This window comes from Salmo salar, chromosome ssa17 (genome assembly GCF_905237065.1).
Source record: "Salmo salar chromosome ssa17, Ssal_v3.1, whole genome shotgun sequence".
NCBI classification, from domain to species: domain Eukaryota; kingdom Metazoa; phylum Chordata; class Actinopteri; order Salmoniformes; family Salmonidae; genus Salmo; species Salmo salar.
Window position 1 is genome coordinate 68,041,874 of NC_059458.1, and position 20,448 is coordinate 68,062,321.

Below are 20,448 nucleotides of genomic sequence, written 5' to 3' on the forward strand. Positions count from 1 at the left end.
TGATAAGGGCAGACAGCTGTATTAACCGACAAACCTACAATTCCCATGTGGCATCTCATCTCTACCCCACTATTCAATTCCACTGATAGAAGAAACTACATTTCCCATGAGGCATCACAGCAATGCCCACCGCACAATTACCCTGTAATAGAAGAAACTGCATTTCCCATGGGGCATCATGTCTGCCTTCAGCACAATAGAGAAAACTACACATAACACCTAATTTGTTCCTCTCGGCACAATTACACCAAAATGTAACAACTTCACTTGCACAAGGCATTTTCACCACAGAATAATTACACCGTAACCCATATTTTAATTTTTTTAACCTTTATTTAACTAGGCAAGTCAGTTAAGAACAAATTCTTATTTTCAATGATGGCCTAGGAACAGTGGGTTAACTGCCTTGTTCAGGGCCAGAACGACAGATTTGTACCTTGTCAGCTCGGGGATTCGATCTTGCAACCTTTCGGTTACTAGTCCAACGCTCTAACCACTAGGCTACCTGCCACCCCATATAACACCTACAAAGAAACTACACTACCCACATCATCCGTCCTTTCATAATAAAATGTACACTGCAACTCCCCAAAACACATTTCCCACGAGGCAGCACATCCATCCCTTCACAGTAGTGCAATTTACCTACACGGCCAAAATAAAATGATCTGTTGGGAAATAAACTACAGCTCCCATGGGGCTTCTCATCTGCAGAACAGCACAGCAATTAAAAGCAAGTGTTGGTCTGATCCCCAGCTCTCATATCCCTCTTCAGCTTGGGCTTCAAGCAGCAGCGTACGTCCTCTAAACTCTCCATCCACATCACAGCTGCTCTCCCACAGGCTGCCTTCTGCTCTCTCCCTCCCTCCCAAAACACTCCACACTCACATGCCTGCATCAGCACAAATACAAACACTAGCAACGCTAACACTGGAGCTAACACACAAACACACACTGGAGCTAACACCAAAGCCAAAACAACAATCCTAGCTCAAAGCGCTAGGTGAGTGTTGTGTATTAGCTTATGTCGCTACAAAGAGCCAACCAGGGCATAAAATTAACATCCGCCAAAAGCGGGTAGATTTAGGTATTGGTTGGTAAAAAAATTTCAATTTCAATTTGCAGGGCTCTACAGTTACATTTATGACTTTAGTTACATTTACGACTATAAAAATATTGTGAAAAAGTAAAGTATGAGCACGTGCGAGGAAAATGCTGCAGTAGCTGTTTTCAAAGTATTTCTGCTGTTTTGCTTCATAGCTGCTAATCGCACAAATAAATATGAATCTATGAAGCAACACTGCCTGGCAGGAGAGATTTGTGCACTGTGCTGATTCATTTTTGGAGGCGCTGCGCACAGCCATAAAAGTTGTTTTGTTCACAAGGTTGGCTGTTCTTAAATGGAAGTTTGAGTCTGCTGCTTCAACTGATGCAAAGAGATGTTGTCAACTCGTAGTCAGAACCAAAATCTCTCACCTGGTTACTATGGTAACCTCCCATCCTGAACATTTTGTCTCATCTGATATGTTCTCGGGTCACAAAAAATGAAATTGAGCTATATCTCACATTATTTCTTACTAATACATTTTTTGTTTTCGAAACATTAAGCATGGCCATCAGCTTGTGTATTCTTTTTTTGAAGTAATTATGGCGCAAAAATATTTTGGCTGGCCATTTTTTCCATCTACCTGCCACAGTGGCTGGTGGACCAAAAAGTACATTTTAGGCAGTTAACCCACTGTTCCTTGACCGTCATTGTAAATAAGAAGTTGATCTTAACAGACTTGCCAGGTTAAAGAAAGGTTAAAAATAAAAAAGGGAGAGTTAGCGTTTGAAGCTAACTGTAACGCGGGCTGTTTCATTTGAGGCCAAAAAACTTTTACAACAAATGTTCTATTGAATAGGACTAGGGATAATATACGAGGTTCATGCTACATTGGTGATTGATAATTAGCAAGAGGCTTCTGTGTTTTGTAATTGATTGTTAATTAGCAAAAGGGGAGATGATTAGCTTGTAGAGCTAATGAACTTTTTCGCTCGATGACAGTGTTCGCTTAGCGCAGCCTGATTTTGCGAGACGGGTTGGGAGTCAGTCAGTCATCTGACGTCGTCGCCTTTGGCTGGCCTACTTTTACTGTGGTGATCGAGCACCAAGATGGTGTCTGTACGAACATACTGTAACTTAATGGTATTTAATAGACTTCAACTTCAGTCATGGAATGAATCACTTTTGTGTCAGATAGGTCTGTGTGGTGACAGTATGCTGTAAATGTGGCTGACAAGAGAATATTCTCTCGATGAAAGATGGTGAATGTACAATTGAAGTCGGAAGTTTACATACACCTTAGCCAAATACATTTAAACTCAGTTTTTCACAATTCTTGACATTTAATCCCTGTCTTAGGTCAGTTAGGATCACCACTCTATTTTAAGAATGTGAAATGTCAGAATAACAGTAGAGAGAATTATTTATTTCAGCTTTTATTTCTTCATCACATTCCCAGTGGGTCAGAAGTTTACATACACTCAATTTGCATTTAGTAGCATTGCCTTTAAATTGTTTAACTTTGGTCAAATGTTTCGGGTAGCCTTCCACAAGCTTTCCACAATAAGTTGGGTGAATTTTGGCCCATTCCTCCTGACAGAGCTGGTGTAACCGAGTCAGGTTTGTAGGCCTCCTTGCTCACACACGCTTTTTCAGTTTTGCACACAAATTTTCTATGAGATTGAGGCCAGGGCTTTGTGATGGCCACTCCAATATCTTGACTTTGTTGTCCTTAAGCCATTTTGCCACAACTTTGGAAGTATGCTTGGGATCATTGTCCATTTGGAAGACCCATTTGCAACCACGCTATAACTTCCTAACTTATGTCATGAGATGTTGCTTCAATATATAATCTTTCTCCCTCATGATACCATTTATTTTGTGAAGTGCACCAGTCCCTCCTGCAGCAAAGCACCCCCACAACATGATGCTGCCACCCCTGTGCTTCACGGTTGGGATGGTGCCCTTTGGCTTGCAAGCATCACCCTTTTTCCTCCAAACATAACGATGGTCATTGTGGCCAAACAGTTCTATTTTTGTTTCATCAGACCAGAGGACATTTCTCCAAAAAGTATGATCTTTGTCCCCATGTGCAGTTGCAAACCGTAGTCTGGCTTTTTTATGGCGGTTTTGGAGCAGTGACTTCTTTCTTGCTGAGTGGCCTTTCAGGTTATGCCGATATAGGACTCATTTTACTGTGGATATAGATACTTTTGTACCCGTTTCCTCCAGCATCTTCACAAGGTACTTTGCTGTTGTTCTGGGATTGATTTGCACTTTTCGCACCAAAGTACATTCATCTCTAGGAGACAGAACGCGTCTCCTTCCTGAGCGGTATGATGGCTGCGTGGTCCCATGATGTATATACTTGCGTACTATTGTTTGTAGAGATGAACGTGGTAACTTCAGGCGTTTGGAAATTGCTCCCAAGGATGAACCAGACTTGTGGTCTACAATTGTTTTTCTGAGGTCTTGGCTGATTTCTTTTGATTTTCCCATGATGTCCAGCAAAAAGGCACTGCGTTTGAAGGTAGGCCTTGAAATACATCCACAGGTGCAACTCCAATTGACTCAAATGATGTCAATTAGTCTATCAGAAGCTTCTAAAGTCATGACATCATTTTCTGGACTTTTCCAAGCTGTTTAAAGGTACAGTCAACTTAGTGTATGTAAACTTCTGACCCACTGGAATTGTGATACAGTGAATTATAAGTGAAATAATCTGTCTGTAAACAATTGTTGGAAAAATTACTTGTGTCATGCACAAAGTAGATGTCCTAACCGACTTGCCAAAACTATAATTTGTGAAGTGGTTGAAAAACTAGTTTTAATGACTCCAACCTAAGTGTATGTAAACTTCCGACTTCAACTGTATGTGTGTGAGAGAGAAAGAGAGAAAGACATACAGAAAATGAGAGAGATAAAGGGAGAGTAAGAGAGAGCGCGCGACAGAGGGACATGCAGACAGTAAAAGACAGAGAGAGAGAGATTGCGTCCCAATCCAGTGCAATAAGACTAAAAGTGTTAACTGTGCAAAAGTGTGAGGAGGAAAAGGGCCCATTGATCATGGTATTATCCACTGCCATTGATCTGGCAGACAGACAGCAGATGCAGCGTGGCAGTTATATGGGACGGGTCTGGCAGTTATGGGGACGGGTCTGGTAGCTATGGGGACGGGTCTGGTAGCTATGGGGACGGGTCTGGCAGCTATGGGGACGGGTCTGGCAGCTATGGGGACGGGTCTGGTAGCTATGGGGACGGGTCTGGTAGCTATGGGGACGGGTCTGGCAGCTATGGGGACGGGTCTGGCAGCTATGGGGACGGGTCTGGCAGCTATGGGGACGGGTCTGGTAGCTATGGGGACGGGTCTGGCAGCTATGGGGACGGGTCTGGCAGTTATGGGGACTGGTCTGGCAGCTATGGGGACGGGTCTGGTAGCTATGGGTCTGGTAGCTATGGGTCTGGCAGCTATGGGGACGGGTCTGGCAGCTATGGGGACGGGTCTGGCAGCTATGGGGACGGGTCTGGCAGTTATGGGGACGGGTCTGTAGCTATGGGGACGGGTCTGGCAGCTATGGGGACGGGTCTGGCAGCTATGGGGACGGGTCTGGCAGCTATGGGGACGGGTCTGGCAGCTATGGGAATGGGTCTGGTAGCTATGGGGACGGGTTTGGCAGTTATGGGGACGGGTCTGGTAGTTATGGGGACGGGTTTGGCAGTTATGGGGACGGGTCTGGTAGCTATGGGGACGGGTTTGGCAGTTATGGGGACGGGTCTGGCAGTTATGGGGACGGGTCTGGCAGTTATGGGGACGGGTCTGGCAGTTATGGGGACGGGTCTGGCAGTTATGGGGATGGGTCTGGCAGTTATGGGGACGGGTCTGGCAGTTATGGGGACGGGTCTGGCAGTTATGGGGACGGGTCTGGCAGTTATGGGGACGGGTCTGGCAGTTATGGGGACGGGTCTGGTAGCTATGAGTCTGGTAGTTATGGGGACGGGTCTGGCAGTTATGGGGACGGGTCTGGCAGTTATGGGGACGGGTCTGGTAGCTATGAGTCTGGTAGTTATGGGGACGGGTCTGGCAGTTATGGGGACGGGTCTGGCAGTTATGGGGACGGGTCTGGTAGTTATGGGGACGGGTCTGGTAGCTATGGGTCTGGTAGTTATGGGGACGGGTCTGGCAGTTATGGGGACGGGTCTGGTAGCTATGGGTCTGGTAGTTATGGGGACGGGTCTGGTAGTTAAAGGGATGGGTCTACTCAAATCAAAAAGATTATTGGTCACGTACATTTGCAGATGTTATCACAGGTGTATCAAAATGCTTGTCTTTCTAGCTCCAACAGTGAAGCAATAGTACCTAGTAAAAAGAAAGAAATGATGAAATATCAGAACGAGTAAAGTTATAAATATGTATATATACAGTATATATGATGTGTGTAGACAGTATGGACAGTATATGAATAGAAAAGTTGTGTACAGCAGTAGTTATATAGGATGAGCCATGACTACAATACAGTATATATATATATTTAATGTTTTACATACTGATTTACCCACTATATATAAATATATATATATATATTCATTAACTATGTACAGCATAGGGTAAAGCAGTATCTAAGGTAAAGGGTAGAGTACCGGCTGTTAGCTGGCTAGTGACAGTGTCTAAGATTCAGGCCAGGGTCCTGGGCAAAGGCCGGCTAGTGGTGACTATTTAACAGTCTGATGGCCTGGAGATAGAAGCTGTTTTTCAGTCTCTCGGTCCCAGCTTTGATGCACCTGTACTGTTTCCTCCTCCTAGAGTTTAGTGGGGTGAACAGACCGTGGCTCGGGTGGCCTTGATGATCTTCTTGATGATCTTCTTGGTGATCTTCTTGGCCTTCCTGTGACACTGGGTGCTGTAGATGTCCTGGAGGGCAGGCAGTGCCCTGATGATGCGTTGGGCTGACCGCAGCACCCTCTAGACAACCCTGTGGTTGCAGACGATGAAACAGCTACGGTGACACAGCCTGACAGGATGCTCTCAATGGTGCATCTGTAGAAGTTTGTGAGGGTCTTAGGGGCCAAGCCGGATGTCTTCAGCCTCCTGAAGTTAAAAAGGCGCTGTTACGCGTTCTTCACCACACTGAATGTGTGAAAGGACCACTTCAGGTGCTCTCTCTGCTGTCTCCTGTAGTCCACGATCAACTCCTTAGTTTTGTTGACGTTGAGGGTATAATACGTGATTGTCTAAGGTCCCTGCCACATACAGTACGTCTCGTGTCTGAGCCCTTGAATTGATTCCACTTTGTCCCTGTACTGCGTTTTGCCTCTATGACTGCCTTACGGAGCCTTACGGAGGTCATAGCTGGTCTGTTTGTACATGTCCATGTTCCCAGTCACCTTTCCATTGTTAAATGTGGTGGTTACGGCAGCACAGAGAAGAGACAGATGTCTTTACTATAGCAGGCACACACCTTTCCCCGCCACACACCTTTCCCCGCCCCACACACTTTTCCCCACCATCCCCGCCTCAACATATACACCCCCCCATGGAATAATGTTATCAAAGGGAGGCATGAAGCAGAATGTGGGAGGGGCAATGAGAGAGAGGAGAGAGGCCAGGGTTGGGCTAAGGCAGAGCGGAAATAATCAGCATTAACAGCATTTAAATCACATCTCATTTAGAATGAAAGGTCTGATCCACCGCGTTTACTTTCATTCCTGTGGATTAGAATTCATCATGGCGGTGCTCTCAAAGACATGCAAATTCATGCAAATTCTGGATGCTAGCACCTTGCCTTCCCATATTGCTGTGCGCAACCTCTCTTTGGGCTAAGTGAGATAGACAGGATGAAGAGCGAGAGAGGGATGAGAAGGAGACACATGACTAGGAGAAGAGAGAGAGAGGGATGGAAGGAGAAACATGACTAGGAGAAGAGAGAGAGGGATGGAAGGAGAGACAGGACTAGGAGAAGAGAGAGAGGGATGGAAGGAGAGACAGGACTAAGAGAAGAGAGAGAGGGATGGAAGGAGAGACAGGACTAGGAGAAGAGAGAGAGGGATGGAAGGAGAGACAGGACTAGGAGAACAGAGAGGGATGGAAGGAGAGACAGGACTAGGAGAAGAGAGAGAGGGATGGAAGGAGAGACAGGACTAGGAGAAGAGAGAGGGATGGAAGGAGAGACAGGACTAGGAGAAGAGAGAGGGATGGAAGGAGAGACAGGACTAGGAGAAGAGAGAGGGATGGAAGGAGAGACAGGACTAGGAGAAGAGAGAGGGATGGAAGGAGAGACAGGACTAAGAGAAGAGAGAGAGGGATGGAAGGAGAGACAGGACTAGGAGAAGAGAGAGAGGGATGGAAGGAGACAGGACTAGGAGAAGAGAGAGAGGGATGGAAGGAGAAACATGACTAGGAGAAGAGAGAGAGGGATGGAAGGAGACAGGACTAGGAGAAGAGAGAGGGATGGAAGGAGACAGGACTAGGAGAAGAGAGAGAGGGATGGAAGGAGAGACAGGACTAGGAGAAGAGAGAGGGATGGAAGGAGACAGGACTAGGAGAAGAGAGAGAGGGATGGAAGGAGAGACAGGACTAGGAGAAGAGAGAGAGGGATGGAAGGAGAGACAGGACTAGGAGAAGAGAGAGAGGGATGGAAGGAGAGACAGGACTAGGAGAAGAGAGAGAGGGATGGAAGGAGAGACAGGACTAGGAGAAGAGAGAGAGGGATGGAAGGAGAGACAGGACTAGGAGAAGAGAGAGAGGGATGGAAGGAGAGAGGACTAGGAGAAGAGAGAGAGGGATGGAAGGAGAGACAGGACTAGGAGAAGAGAGAGAGGGATGGAAGGAGAGACAGGACTAGGAGAAGAGAGAGAGGGATGGAAGGAGACAGGACTAGGAGAAGAGAGAGAGGGATGGAAGGAGAGACAGGACTAGGAGAAGAGAGAGAGGGATGGAAGGAGACAGGACTAGGAGAAGAGAGAGAGGGATGGAAGGAGAGACAGGACTAGGAGAAGAGAGAGAGGGATGGAAGGAGACAGGACTAGGAGAAGAGAGAGGGATGGAAGGAGAGACAGGACTAGGAGAAGAGAGAGGGATGGAAGGAGAGACAGGACTTGGAGAAGAGAGAGAGGGATGGAAGGAGAGACAGGACTAGGAGAAGAGCGAGGGGGATGGAAGGAGAGACAGGACTAGGAGAAGAGAGAGGGGGATGGAAGGAGAGACAGGACTAGGAGAAGAGAGAGAGGGATGGAAGGAGAGACAGGACTAGGAGAAGAGAGAGAGGGATGGAAGGAGAGACAGGACTAGGAGAAGAGAGAGAGGGATGGAAGGAGAGACAGAACTAGGAGAAGAGAGAGAGGGATGGAAGGAGAGACAGGACTAGGAGAAGAGAGAGAGGGATGGAAGGAGAGAGGACTAGGAGAAGAGAGAGGGATGTAAGGAGAATCATGACTAGGAGAAGAGAGAGAGGGATGGAAGGAGACAGGACTAGGAGAAGAGAGAGGGATGGAAGGAGAGACAGGACTAGGAGAAGAGAGAGAGGGATGGAAGGAGACAGGACTAGGAGAAGAGAGAGAGGGATGGAAGGAGAGACAGGACTAGGAGAAGAGCGAGGGGGATGGAAGGAGAGACAGGACTAGGAGAAGAGAGAGAGGGATGGAAGGAGAGACAGGACTAGGAGAAGAGAGAGAGGGATGGAAGGAGAGACAGGACTAGGAGAAGAGAGAGAGGGATGGAAGGAGAGACAGGACTAGGAGAAGAGAGAGAGGGATGGAAGGAGAGACAGGACTAGGAGAAGAGAGAGAGGGATGGAAGGAGAGACAGAACTAGGAGAAGAGAGAGAGGGATGGAAGGAGAGACAGGACTAGGAGAAGAGAGAGAGGGATGGAAGGAGAGAGGACTAGGAGAAGAGAGAGGGATGTAAGGAGAATCATGACTAGGAGAAGAGAGAGAGGGATGGAAGGAGACAGGACTAGGAGAAGAGAGAGAGGGATGGAAGGAGACAGGACTAGGAGAAGAGAGAGGGATGGAAGGAGAGACAGGACTAGGAGAAGAGAGAGAGGGATGGAAGGAGAGACAGGACTAGGAGAAGAGAGAGGGGGATGGAAGGAGACAGGACTAGGAGAAGAGAGAGGGATGGAAGGAGAGACAGGACTAGGAGAAGAGAGAGAGGGATGAAGGAGAGACAGGACTAGGAGAAGAGAGAGGGATGGAAGGAGAGACAGGACTAGGAGAAGAGAAAGAGGGATGGAAGGAGAGACAGGACAAGGAGAAGAGAGAGGGATGGAAGGAGAGACAGGACTAGGAGAAGAGAGAGGGATGGAAGGAGAGACAGGACTAAGAGAAGAGAGAGAGGGATGGAAGGAGAGACAGGACTAGGAGAAGAGAGAGGGGGATGGAAGGAGAGACAGGACTAGGAGAAGAGAGAGGGATGGAAGGAGACAGGACTAGGAGAAGAGAGAGAGGGATGGAAGGAGAGACAGGACTAGGAGAAGAGAGAGGGATGGATGAGAAGGAGAGACAGGACTAGGAGAAGAGAGAGGGATGGATCAGAAGGAGAGACAGGACTAGGAGAAGAGAGAGAGATGGAAGGAGACAGGACTGGGAGAAGAGAGAGGGATGAGAAGGAAAATGGAGAAGGGGAGGTCGAGCGAGAGACAGGGGAAGATGGAAGGAGGGGCAGAGAGAAGGTGAGCATAGGAGTGATGGATGGAGAGAGAGGGAGGGAGAGCAAATGGAAAGGGAGTGAGAGAGACATTAAAAGGGATGGGAGGAGCGAGTGAGTGCTCAGTGTGCGGGTGGCGGTGTGCCAGGGGTGGCAGAGTGCCACTCTAGCCCGACAGAGTAGGGAGGGGGAGTTAGTGCCAGGGCTCTCCCTAAAGATGGTCTCCCATGCCAGCCTGCCTGAGGGGCGAAGGCTTGAGACAGAGGGGGATACAGGAGGGGAGAGAGGAGGAGAAGGCATGTTCTCCATCACCCCACCACACACCACATGGTTTAAGGCTCTGAGGCAATGACCGGCGGAGGTGGTGTGTGAATGTATGTGTGTCTGAGTGTGTGTGCGATAGTGTGTGTGTGTCAGGCTAAGGGGGAGGACCAGCCGTCGGCCCTGCCAAAGCTGTTGGAGTTAGTGAGTTCTACGGGGAGTTCCTGACTCATTTCAGGATATGAAAGGAGAGAGCTCAGCAGTTCATACAGACTGCCTCCTGTCTGCATTCACCTGCTCTTCAGCCTGACACACGCTCACACTCTCCACCCGACAGTAGGGTAGCTTGGGAGGGTAATATACTATCTCCACCCGACAGTAGAGTAGCTTGGGAGGGTGATGTACTATCTCCACCCGACAGTAGAGTAGCTTGGGAGGGTAATATACTATCTCCACCCGACAGTCGAGTAGCTTGGGAGGGTGATGTACTATCTCCACCCGACAGTAGAGTAGCTTGGGAGGGTGATGTACTATCTCCACCCGACAGTAGAGTAGCTTGGGAGGGTAATATACTATCTCCACCCGACAGTAGAGTAGCTTGGGAGGGTAATATACTATCTCCACCCGACAGTAGAGTAGCTTGGGAGGGTAATGTACTATCTCCACCCGACAGTAGAGTAGCTTGGGAGGGTGATGTACTATCTCCACCCGACAGTAGAGTAGCTTGGGAGGGTGATGTACCATCTCCACCCGACAGTAGAGTAGCTTGGGAGGGTGATGTACTATCTCCACCCGACAGTAGAGTAGCTTGGGAGGGTGATGTACTATCTCCACCCGACAGTAGAGTAGCTTGGGAGGGTGATGTACCATCTCCACCCGACAGTAGAGTAGCTTGGGAGGGTGATGTACTATCTCCGCCCGACAGTAGAGTAGCTTGGGAGGGTGATGTACTATCTCCGCCCGACAGTAGAGTAGCTTGGGAGGGTGATGTACTATCTCCGCCGACAGTAGAGAAGCTTGGGAGGGTGATGTACTATCTCCACCCGACAGTAGAGTAGCTTGGGAGGGTAATATACTATCTCCACCCGACAGTAGAGTAGCTTGGGAGGGTAATATACTATCTCCACCCGACAGTAGAGTAGCTTGGGAGGGTAATGTACTATCTCCACCCGACAGTAGAGTAGCTTTGGAGGGTGATGTACTATCTCCACCCGACAGTAGAGTAGCTTGGGAGGGTGATGTACCATCTCCACCCGACAGTAGAGTAGCTTGGGAGGGTGATGTACTATCTCCACCCGACAGTAGAGTAGCTTGGGAGGGTGATGTACTATCTCCACCCGACAGTAGAGTAGCTTGGGAGGGTGATGTACTATCTCCACCCGACAGTAGAGTAGCTTGGGAGGGTGATGTACTATCTCCGCCCGACAGTAGAGTAGCTTGGGAGGGTGATGTACTATCTCCACCCGACAGTAGAGTAGCTTGGGAGGGTAATGTACTATCTGGATACACTGTTGAGCTCTACTACAGTACCAACAGTAGTGTTTGATCCAGTCTAAATTAATATTAGCTCAGTAAGATAATGTGTGTGTACACATAATGCTTGACAGGAGTGTGTGATCCAGTCTGAATGAATATTAGCTCAGTAAGATAATGTGTGTGTACACATGATGTGTGACAGGAGTGTGTGATCCAGTCTGAATGAATATTAGCTCAGTAAGATACTGTGTGTGTACACATGATGTGTGACAGGAGTGTGTGATCCAGTCTGAATGAATATTAGCTCAGTAAGATAATGTGTGTGTACACATGATGTGTGACAGGAGTGTGTGATCCAGTCTGAATGAATATTAGCTCAGTAAGATACTGTGTGTGCACACATGATGTGTGACAGGAGTGTGTGATCCAGTCTGAATGAATATTAGCTCAGTAAGATACTGTGTGTGCACACATGATGTGTGACAGGAGTGTGTGATCCAGTCTGAATGAATATTAGCTCAGTAAGATACTGTGTGTGCACACATGATGTGTGACAGGAGTGTGTGATCCAGTCTGAATGAATATTAGCTCAGTAAGATAATGTGTGACAGGAGTGTGTGATCCAGTCTGAATTAATATTAGCTCAGTAAGATACTGTGTGTGCACACATGATGTGTGACAGGAGTGTGTGATCCAGTCTGAATGAATACCAGCTCCAGCAATATGTGTTTGTATGTAATAAACCATAAACCGATGCTGTGTCATTAATCATTGACAATATGCAGGACAGTAGCGTTCATTTGATCACACATTAGCCAATGCAATACACCTGAGATGTATGCCAGATCCCTGACTGCACTAAAGCAAACAGGCATCTCTTTTGATGCTACAATAACCTACTATCCTCTCATTTCAAATGTAATACCTGTGAATATACACATGTCTATGTCATGTCATCACTATGTATTCATGTAATATCCATAGAACGGTAATCCTATTTCTATGGTAATATCAACCACCTTCATATAATAACATCATTTCTATGTATTACTGTGTAGGCCGAATACTAAGCGACAACTAGCCTATACAATAACGTGTGTGGTCTCTTCAGCTAGGTTAGTCCTCTGTGTTGGGAGGCTCTTAAAGTTAGCCACTCTGGCCCTGCAGTGATGCATGCCTGGTTTTACTGCGCCTGACTCAGAACACACTGTCTCTATCTCAGCTCTTTATCTTCCCCTCCACACCTCCTCTGGCTGGCTCCCGCCTTCTCTCTCTCTATATCTATCCCTCTCACTCTCTCCATTATTTTCTCCTCTCTCTCTATATCTATCCCTCTCACTCTCTCCATTATTTTCTCCTCTCTCTCCCTATCACTCTCTCCATTATTTTCTCCTCTCTCTCCCTATCACTCTCTCCATTATTTTCTCCTCTCTCTCTATATCTATCACTCTCTCCATTATTTTCTCCTCTCTCTCCCTATCACTCTCTCCATTATTTTCTCCTCTCTCTATATATCCATCACTCTCTCCATTATTTTCTCCTCTCTCTCTCTATATCTATCCCTCTCACTCTCTCCATTATTTTCTCCTCTCTCTCCCTCTCACTCTCTCCATTATTTTCTCCTCTCTCTCTCTATCACTCTCTCCATTATTTTCTCCTCTCTCTCTCTATATCTATCCCTCTCACTCTCTCCATTATTTTCTCCTCTCTCTCTCTATCACTCTCCATTATTTTCTCCTCTCTCTCTATATCTATCACTCTCTCCATTATTTTCTCCTCTCTCTCTATATCTATCACTCTCTCCATTATTTTCTCCTCTCTCTATATACATCTATCACTCTCTCCATTATTTTCTCCTCTCTCTATATATATCTATCCCTCTCACTCTCTCCATTATTTTCTCCTCTCTCGCTCTCTCTCTATATCTATCACTCTCTCCATTATTTTCTCCTCTCTCTCTCTATATCTATCACTCTCACTCTCTCCATTATTTTCTCCTCTCTCTCTATATATCTATCACTCTCACTCTCTCCATTATTTTCTCCTCTCTCTCTATATCTATCACTCTCACTCTCTCCATTATTTTCTCCTCTCTCTCTCTCCATTTTTTCTCCTCTCTCTCTATATCTATCACTCTCTCCATTATTTTCTCCTCTCTCTCTATATCTATCACTCTCTCCATTATTTTCTCCTCTCTCTCTATATCTATCACTCTCTCCATTATTTTCTCCTCTCTCTCTCTATATCTATCCCTCTCACTCTCTCCATTATTTTCTCCTCTCTCTATATCCATCACTCTCTCCATTATTTTCTCCTCTCTCTCTCTATATCTATCCCTCTCACTCTCTCCATTATTTTCTCCACTCTCTATATATCTCTATCCCTCTCTCTCTATTTATCCATCCCCCCATTCTCTGTCATTCTCTCCTCTCTCTATCGACCTCCCTCTTTTTCTCTCCAACAATACTAGCAGCCTGCATACATTTACGATTATAATAATATTGTCTATCTTTATTGCATGGACAATGCTTAAGTGTGTTGTCCATTTGCTACAGGGCATATCCACAAAACAAACAGAGCCGAGCTTGACTACAACGGCTTCCCTTCAAATAAATCTAACAAATCCCGCTCTCCTCTATGAAACAAGACCAGCGCCTGAGAACAGCAATTTGTCATCTGGAATACAATGATGTCAGGAGGGAAAAAACTGTGTTCGTTGTTGTAATATCACAAACGGACGTGGGAGTTTCACCACTAAGCATTCCAGCTTTAAACATTTCAAAATAAAGGCCATTTGAGGAAATGGAAGCTGAGCTCAGTTAGTGGTCAGTCTAGCTGACAGAGGAGCTTTGTTTGCCAGGGGGACTTTAAAGTGATAAGGTAGAAGGTCTTCAGGATGCTTTCACCTGTTCAGCCCCCCCCTCTCTTTTAGACTATTAAAACTATACCACTTTAGACTATAGCAATGAAAGAGATGCACCCAGAGCCCTCACATCCCAGAGCCCTCACATCCCAGAGCCTACACATCCCAGAGCCTTCACATCCCAGAGCCTTCACATCCCAGAGCCTACACATCCCAGAGCCTACACATCCCAGAGCCTACACATCCCAGAGCCCTCGCATCCCAGAGCCTTCGCATCCCAGAGCCCTCGCATCCCAGAGCCTTCGCATCCCAGAGCCTTCACATCCCAGAGCCCTCGCATCCCAGAGCCTTCACATCCCAGAGCCTTCACATCCCAGAGCCTACACATCCCAGAGCCTTCGCATCCCAGAGCCTTCGCATCCCAGAGCCTTCGCATCCCAGAGCCTTCGCATCCCAGAGCCTTCGCATCCCAGAGCCTTCGCATCCCAGAGCCTTCGCATCCCAGAGCCTTCGCATCCCAGAGCCTTCGCATCCCAGAGCCTTCGCATCCCAGAGCCTTCGCATCCCAGAGCCTACGCATCCCAGAGCCCTCACATCCCAGAGCCTACACATCCCAGAGCCTTCACATCCCAGAGCCTTCACATCCCAGAGCCCTCACATCCCAGAGCCTACACATCCCAGAGCCTTCACATCCCAGAGCCCTCACATCCCAGTCTGAACAGGCTGCATTGTTTCAGAGGGAGCTGGTCTGTCTCCTGACATGACCAGTATAAGACAAACAGGCCTGACAGACTACATGACTCTATTAGCCTGTTTCAGTGGACAGCAGGGTTCAGACTGCATGACTCTATTAGCCTGTTTCAGTGGACAGCAGGGTTCAGACTGCATGACTCTATTAGCCTGTTTCAGTGGACAGCAGGGTTCAGACTGCATGACTCTATTAGCCTGTTTCAGTGGACAGCAGGGTTCAGACTGCATGACTCTATTAGCCTGTTTCAGTGGACAGCAGGGTTCAGACTGCATGACTCTATTAGCCTGTTTCAGTGGACAGCAGGGTTCAGACTGCATGACTCTATTAGCCTGTTTCAGTGGACAGCAGGGTTCAGACTGCATGACTCTATTAGCCTGTTTCAGTGGACAGCAGGGTTCAGACTGCATGACTCTATTAGCCTGTTTCAGTGGACAGCAGGGTTCAGACTGCATGACTCTATTAGCCTGTTTCAGTGGACAGCAGGGTTCAGACTACATGACTCTATTAGCCTGTTTCAGTGGACAGCAGGGTTCAGACTGCATGACTCTATTAGCCTGTTTCAGTGGACAGCAGGGTTCAGACTGCATGACTCTATTAGCCTGTTTCAGTGGACAGCAGGGTTCAGACTGCATGACTCTATTAGCCTGTTTCAGTGGACAGCAGGGTTCAGACTGCATGACTCTATTAGCCTGTTTCAGTGGACAGCAGGGTTCAGACTGCATGACTCTATTAGCCTGTTTCAGTGGACAGCAGGGTTCAGACTGCATGACTCTATTAGCCTGTTTCAGTGGACAGCAGGGTTCAGACTGCATGACTCTATTAGCCTGTTTCAGTGGACAGCAGGGTTCAGACTGCATGACTCTATTAGCCTGTTTCAGTGGACAGCAGGGTTCAGACTGCATGACTCTATTAGCCTGTTTCAGTGGACAGCAGGGTTCAGACTGCATGACTCTATTAGCCTGTTTCAGTGGACAGCAGGGTTCAGACTGCATGGCTCTATTAGCCTGTTTCAGTGGACAGCTGGGTTTTAATCACTGCTCTGACTCTGTTCCAGTGGGTCGTTTCAACACAATACTGTTTACAGTCTCAGTGGCCCAAAGAGGTCAAAGGTGAGCTCCCTGGCGACAAATACACACTATACAGTTACTTATTGACTGATGTGGGCTGACTAAGTGTCTTTCAATGGGTTGTAAAACTTTAGTGGTGGTATAGGGAAACAAGGGTGATTAAGTCTAAAATTCTGTGTGGTGTGTGTGTGTTATAATGCATTCATATGTTTATGAGTGTTGTGTTCTGACTGGTGAGCCCATTTCTGTGGCTTTGTGTGTGAGCCAATTTGTACCTAAATGACAGAGTGGAGTAATGTCGGGGCGTGTAGGAGCGGTAATTGCGCCAGGAATAAATATTTCAGTTTTGTGCCTTTATCTTTCATTTACAGAGAGGCTTTGAGTCTGCCAGCTGAATTAGCATAATGAGGGAAGGCAAACGAGCTGCACTTCATGACATTACAAAATGGCCGCCGTCAGAGGGGCCTGTCCTGCTGAGCACTAGACTTACCGAGAGGAGTGGAGAGATGCATCACTTCAGATCGTTCTTGGATTGCTAAACACGTCAGCATTTAGCCAAATGCTAGCTCTTATTCATAACAAAACACTGACCTGTTAGCATGGTAGGGTAAGGCTAACAGCCTTGCTGAAATAGACTAGACCCTTCACAGCCAGCCAGTCACATACACTGTCACCCACTATCATGTTTTGGCCCTGACAAAGTCACTATGACCTGAAAACGTCTGGCACATGTCAGCGTAACCTTTTCTCAACTCTAACGCCAATACATTTGGCCCAATGCTACCACTGGTACATAAAACATCTGTTTGGCCATAGTGCCCTGACAAAGTCATTATAAAACTGAAAACTTAAGGTAAACATAACTTTCATTTCTCTTTGAATTCCGCCAAGGCGGCCATTTTCCTACCATTTTCTGCAGGTGCTTCTCTTTCCGCACGTCCACCATGACCATGCCCTCCTTGACCAGGCTGAGGCCGACGTCGTCCTTGGAGTCGGCGAACTGCAGTGTGACGTGGGGGCAGGTGACGCCGCTGTGCTCCACGTTGAGCAGACACTGGGTATTCTGGATGTCCCGCACCAGGCTGTCCACTACGTCAGCACGCGCATCCTCCTAACGGGGGTGGAAGAGGAGGAGAAGGGAGGTCAAGGGGTTAGGCCACCCTGCTGAAGGCTGTCGAGCCGGAACAGTTTATCCTGAAATCTTTAGTCCTCTAATAAAAGGGACTCATATTGTGCTCAGAGAGCGAGACAAGGAAGCCAATTAGGAGTATTGAGGAGCAATAAGACACGCCCGCCATGGCTTTATAAAACAGGGATCAATTGAGTACACCCCAACATTCCCCATTCATCTTTGCTCTGTCCCTCTCACTTGCTCTCCTCCTCCCTCCATGCCTCTTGCCCTGGTCCTGTCTCCATGGCAACCCCCGAGCAAGCTGCCCTTGGGGTGTGTGTCTCTGTGTGTGTATGTGTGGAGAGGGATGCTGAGTGTTCAAGGGGGAAAACTGAGGGGCTTTTTGTTTCTTCTTCTTCCTGTGGTCAGCTTGTCACACACTCCACGGGGGAGCTCAGGGCGAGAGAGGGAGGGAGAGCTGGTGAGAGAGATGGATAGAGGGAGAAAGAGAGCCAAGTGGACTGGGCGAGAAAGAGAGAAGGAGAGAAGGAGAGAGAGCCAAGGGGACAGGGTGGGGATATGCAATATGAATGAGGGCCTTCTGCTGAGTGGGACAGGACACTGTAACAGGGCCTTCTGCTGAGTGGGACAGGACACTAACAGGGCCTTCTGCTGAGTGGGACAGGACACTAACAGGGCCTTCTGCTGAGTGGGACAGGACACTAACAGGGCCTTCTGCTGAGTGGGACAGGACACTAACAGGGCCTTCTGCTGAGTGGGACAGGACACTGTAACAGGGCCTTCTGCTGAGTGGGACAGGACACTAACAGGGCCTTCTGCTGAGTGGGACAGGACACTAACAGGGCCTTCTGCTGAGTGGGACAGGACACTAACAGGGCCTTCTGCTGAGTGGGACAGGACACTGTAACAGGGCCTTCTGCTGAGTGGGACAGGACACTAACAGGGCCTTCTGCTGAGTGGGACAGGACACTAACAGGGCCTTCTGCTGAGTGGGACAGGACACTAACAGGGCCTTCTGCTGAGTGGGACAGGACACTGTCACAGGGCTTTCTGCTGAGTGGGACCGGACACTGTAACAGGGCCTTCTGCTGAGTGGGACAGGACACTAACAGGGCCTTCTGCTGAGTGGGACAGGACACTGTAACAGGGCCTTCTGCTGAGTGGGACAGGACACTAACAGGGCCTTCTGCTGAGTGGGACAGGACACTAATAGGGCCTTCTGCTGAGTGGGACAGGACACTAACAGGGCCTTCTGCTGAGTGGGACAGGACACTGTCACAGGGCTTTCTGCTGAGTGGGACCGGACACTGTAACAGGGCCTTCTGCTGAGTGGGACAGGACACTAACAGGGCCTTCTGCTGAGTGGGACAGGACACTGTAACAGGGCTTTCTGCTGAGTGAGACAGGACACTGTAACAGGGCCTTCTGCTGAGTGGGACAGGACACTAACAGGGCCTTCTGCTGAGTGGGACAGGACACTGTAACAGGGCTTTCTGCTGAGTGAGACAGGACGCTAACAGGGCCTTCTGCTGAGTGGGACAGGACACTAACAGGGCCTTCTGCTGAGTGGGACAGGACACTAACAGGGCCTTCTGCTGAGTGGGACAGGACACTAACAGGGCCTTCTGCTGAGTGGGACAGGACGCTAACAGGGCCTTCTGCTGAGTGGGACAGGACACTAACAGGGCCTTCTGCTGAGTGGGACAGGACACTAACAGGGCCTTCTGCTGAGTGGGACAGGACACTAACAGGGCCTTCTGCTGAGTGGGACAGGACACTAACAGGGCATTCTGCTGAGTGGGATAGGACACTGTAACAGGGCTTTCTGCTGAGTGGGACAGGACACTGTAACAGGGCCTTCTGCTGAGTGGGACAGGACACTAACAGGGCCTTCTGCTGAGTGGGACAGGACACTAACAGGGCCTTCTGCTGAGTGGGACAGGACACTGTAACAGGGCTTTCTGCTGAGTGGGACAGGACACTAACAGGGCCTTCTGCTGAGTGGGACAGGACGCTAACAGGGCCTTCTGCTGAGTGGGACAGGACACTAACAGGGCCTTCTGCTGAGTGGGACAGGACACTAATAGGGTCTTCTGCTGAGTGGGACAGGACACTAACAGGGCCTTCTGCTGAGTGGGACAGGACACTAACAGGGCCTTCTGCTGAGTGGGACAGGACACTAACAGGGCCTTCTGCTGAGTGGGACAGGACACTAACAGGGCCTTCTGCTGAGTGGGACAGGACACTAACAGGGCCTTCTGCTGAGTAGGACAGGACACTGTAACAGGGTTAGCACTAGCATGCGCCTGAAATGGACCTGTGTGTGGATGGTCATAACTATGCATTCAACTATATATGCTAACAGAGGAGAATGTATTATATATGTTTAACTTATATGCATGTATTAATATGAATATGTGTCTAAGTGAATGACTGACAGTGTGTGTGTGTTTGTCTGTGTGGCCACTGGCCAGTTTGAGTCACAGCAGGTGAGTGATCGACCAGGCAGTATCCTCTCTACTCCAGGTGGCAGGGGAGAGAGAACACTGTCACCACTAGTAACAGGCCCGGAGAGAGAGGGAGAGAGGTGAGAGGAAAAAAACAGAGAGCAAGAGAGAGAGCAAGAGAGATTGAGAGGGAGAGAGAGAGCGAGAGGGAGAGCAGGAGAGATTGAGAGGGAGAGAGAGCGAGGGAGAGGGAGAGCAAGAGAGACTGAGAAGGAGAGAGATTGAGCGGGAGAGAGAGCGAGAGAGAGAGATCTGACCAGAGGTTTAGGGACTGAGAAGAAGAGAGAGGAGAGATCTGACCAGAGGTTTAGGGACTGAGAAGAAGAGAGGAGAGATCTGACCAGAGGTTTAGGGACTGAGAAGAAGAGAGAGGAGAGATCTGACCAGAGGTTTAGGGACTGAGAAGAAGAGAGAGGAGAGATCTGACCAGAGGTTTAGGGACTGAGAAGAAGAGAGAGGAGAGATCTGACCAGAGGTTTAGGGACTGAGAAGAAGAGAGAGGAGAGATCTGACCAGAGGTTTAGGGACTGAGAAGAAGAGAGAGGAGAGAAATATTAGCTGAGAGAAAGAGAGGATATAAAGAAGTACCCCTGAGATAAAGAAAACATTTGCTTTGGCAATGTAAACATATTTTTCCCATTCCAATAAAGCCCCTTGAATTGAATAAAGAAAACAGGGACCAAACAGGAGCCAACAGAGGTAGA

At 48.2% G+C, this 20,448-nt stretch overlaps 1 protein-coding gene across 1 annotated transcript in view; it reads right to left on the reverse strand.

Moving 5' to 3' along the window:
- The window catches only part of LOC106609571 (staphylococcal nuclease domain-containing protein 1), a 341,791-nt gene that overhangs the window by 16,080 nt on the left and 305,263 nt on the right, over positions 1-20,448 (reverse strand). The window contains exon 22 of the mRNA XM_045700024.1: positions 17,013-17,216. Coding sequence (XP_045555980.1) covers positions 17,013-17,216 — 204 coding nt within the window. The remainder of the gene's footprint in view (positions 1-17,012; positions 17,217-20,448) is intronic.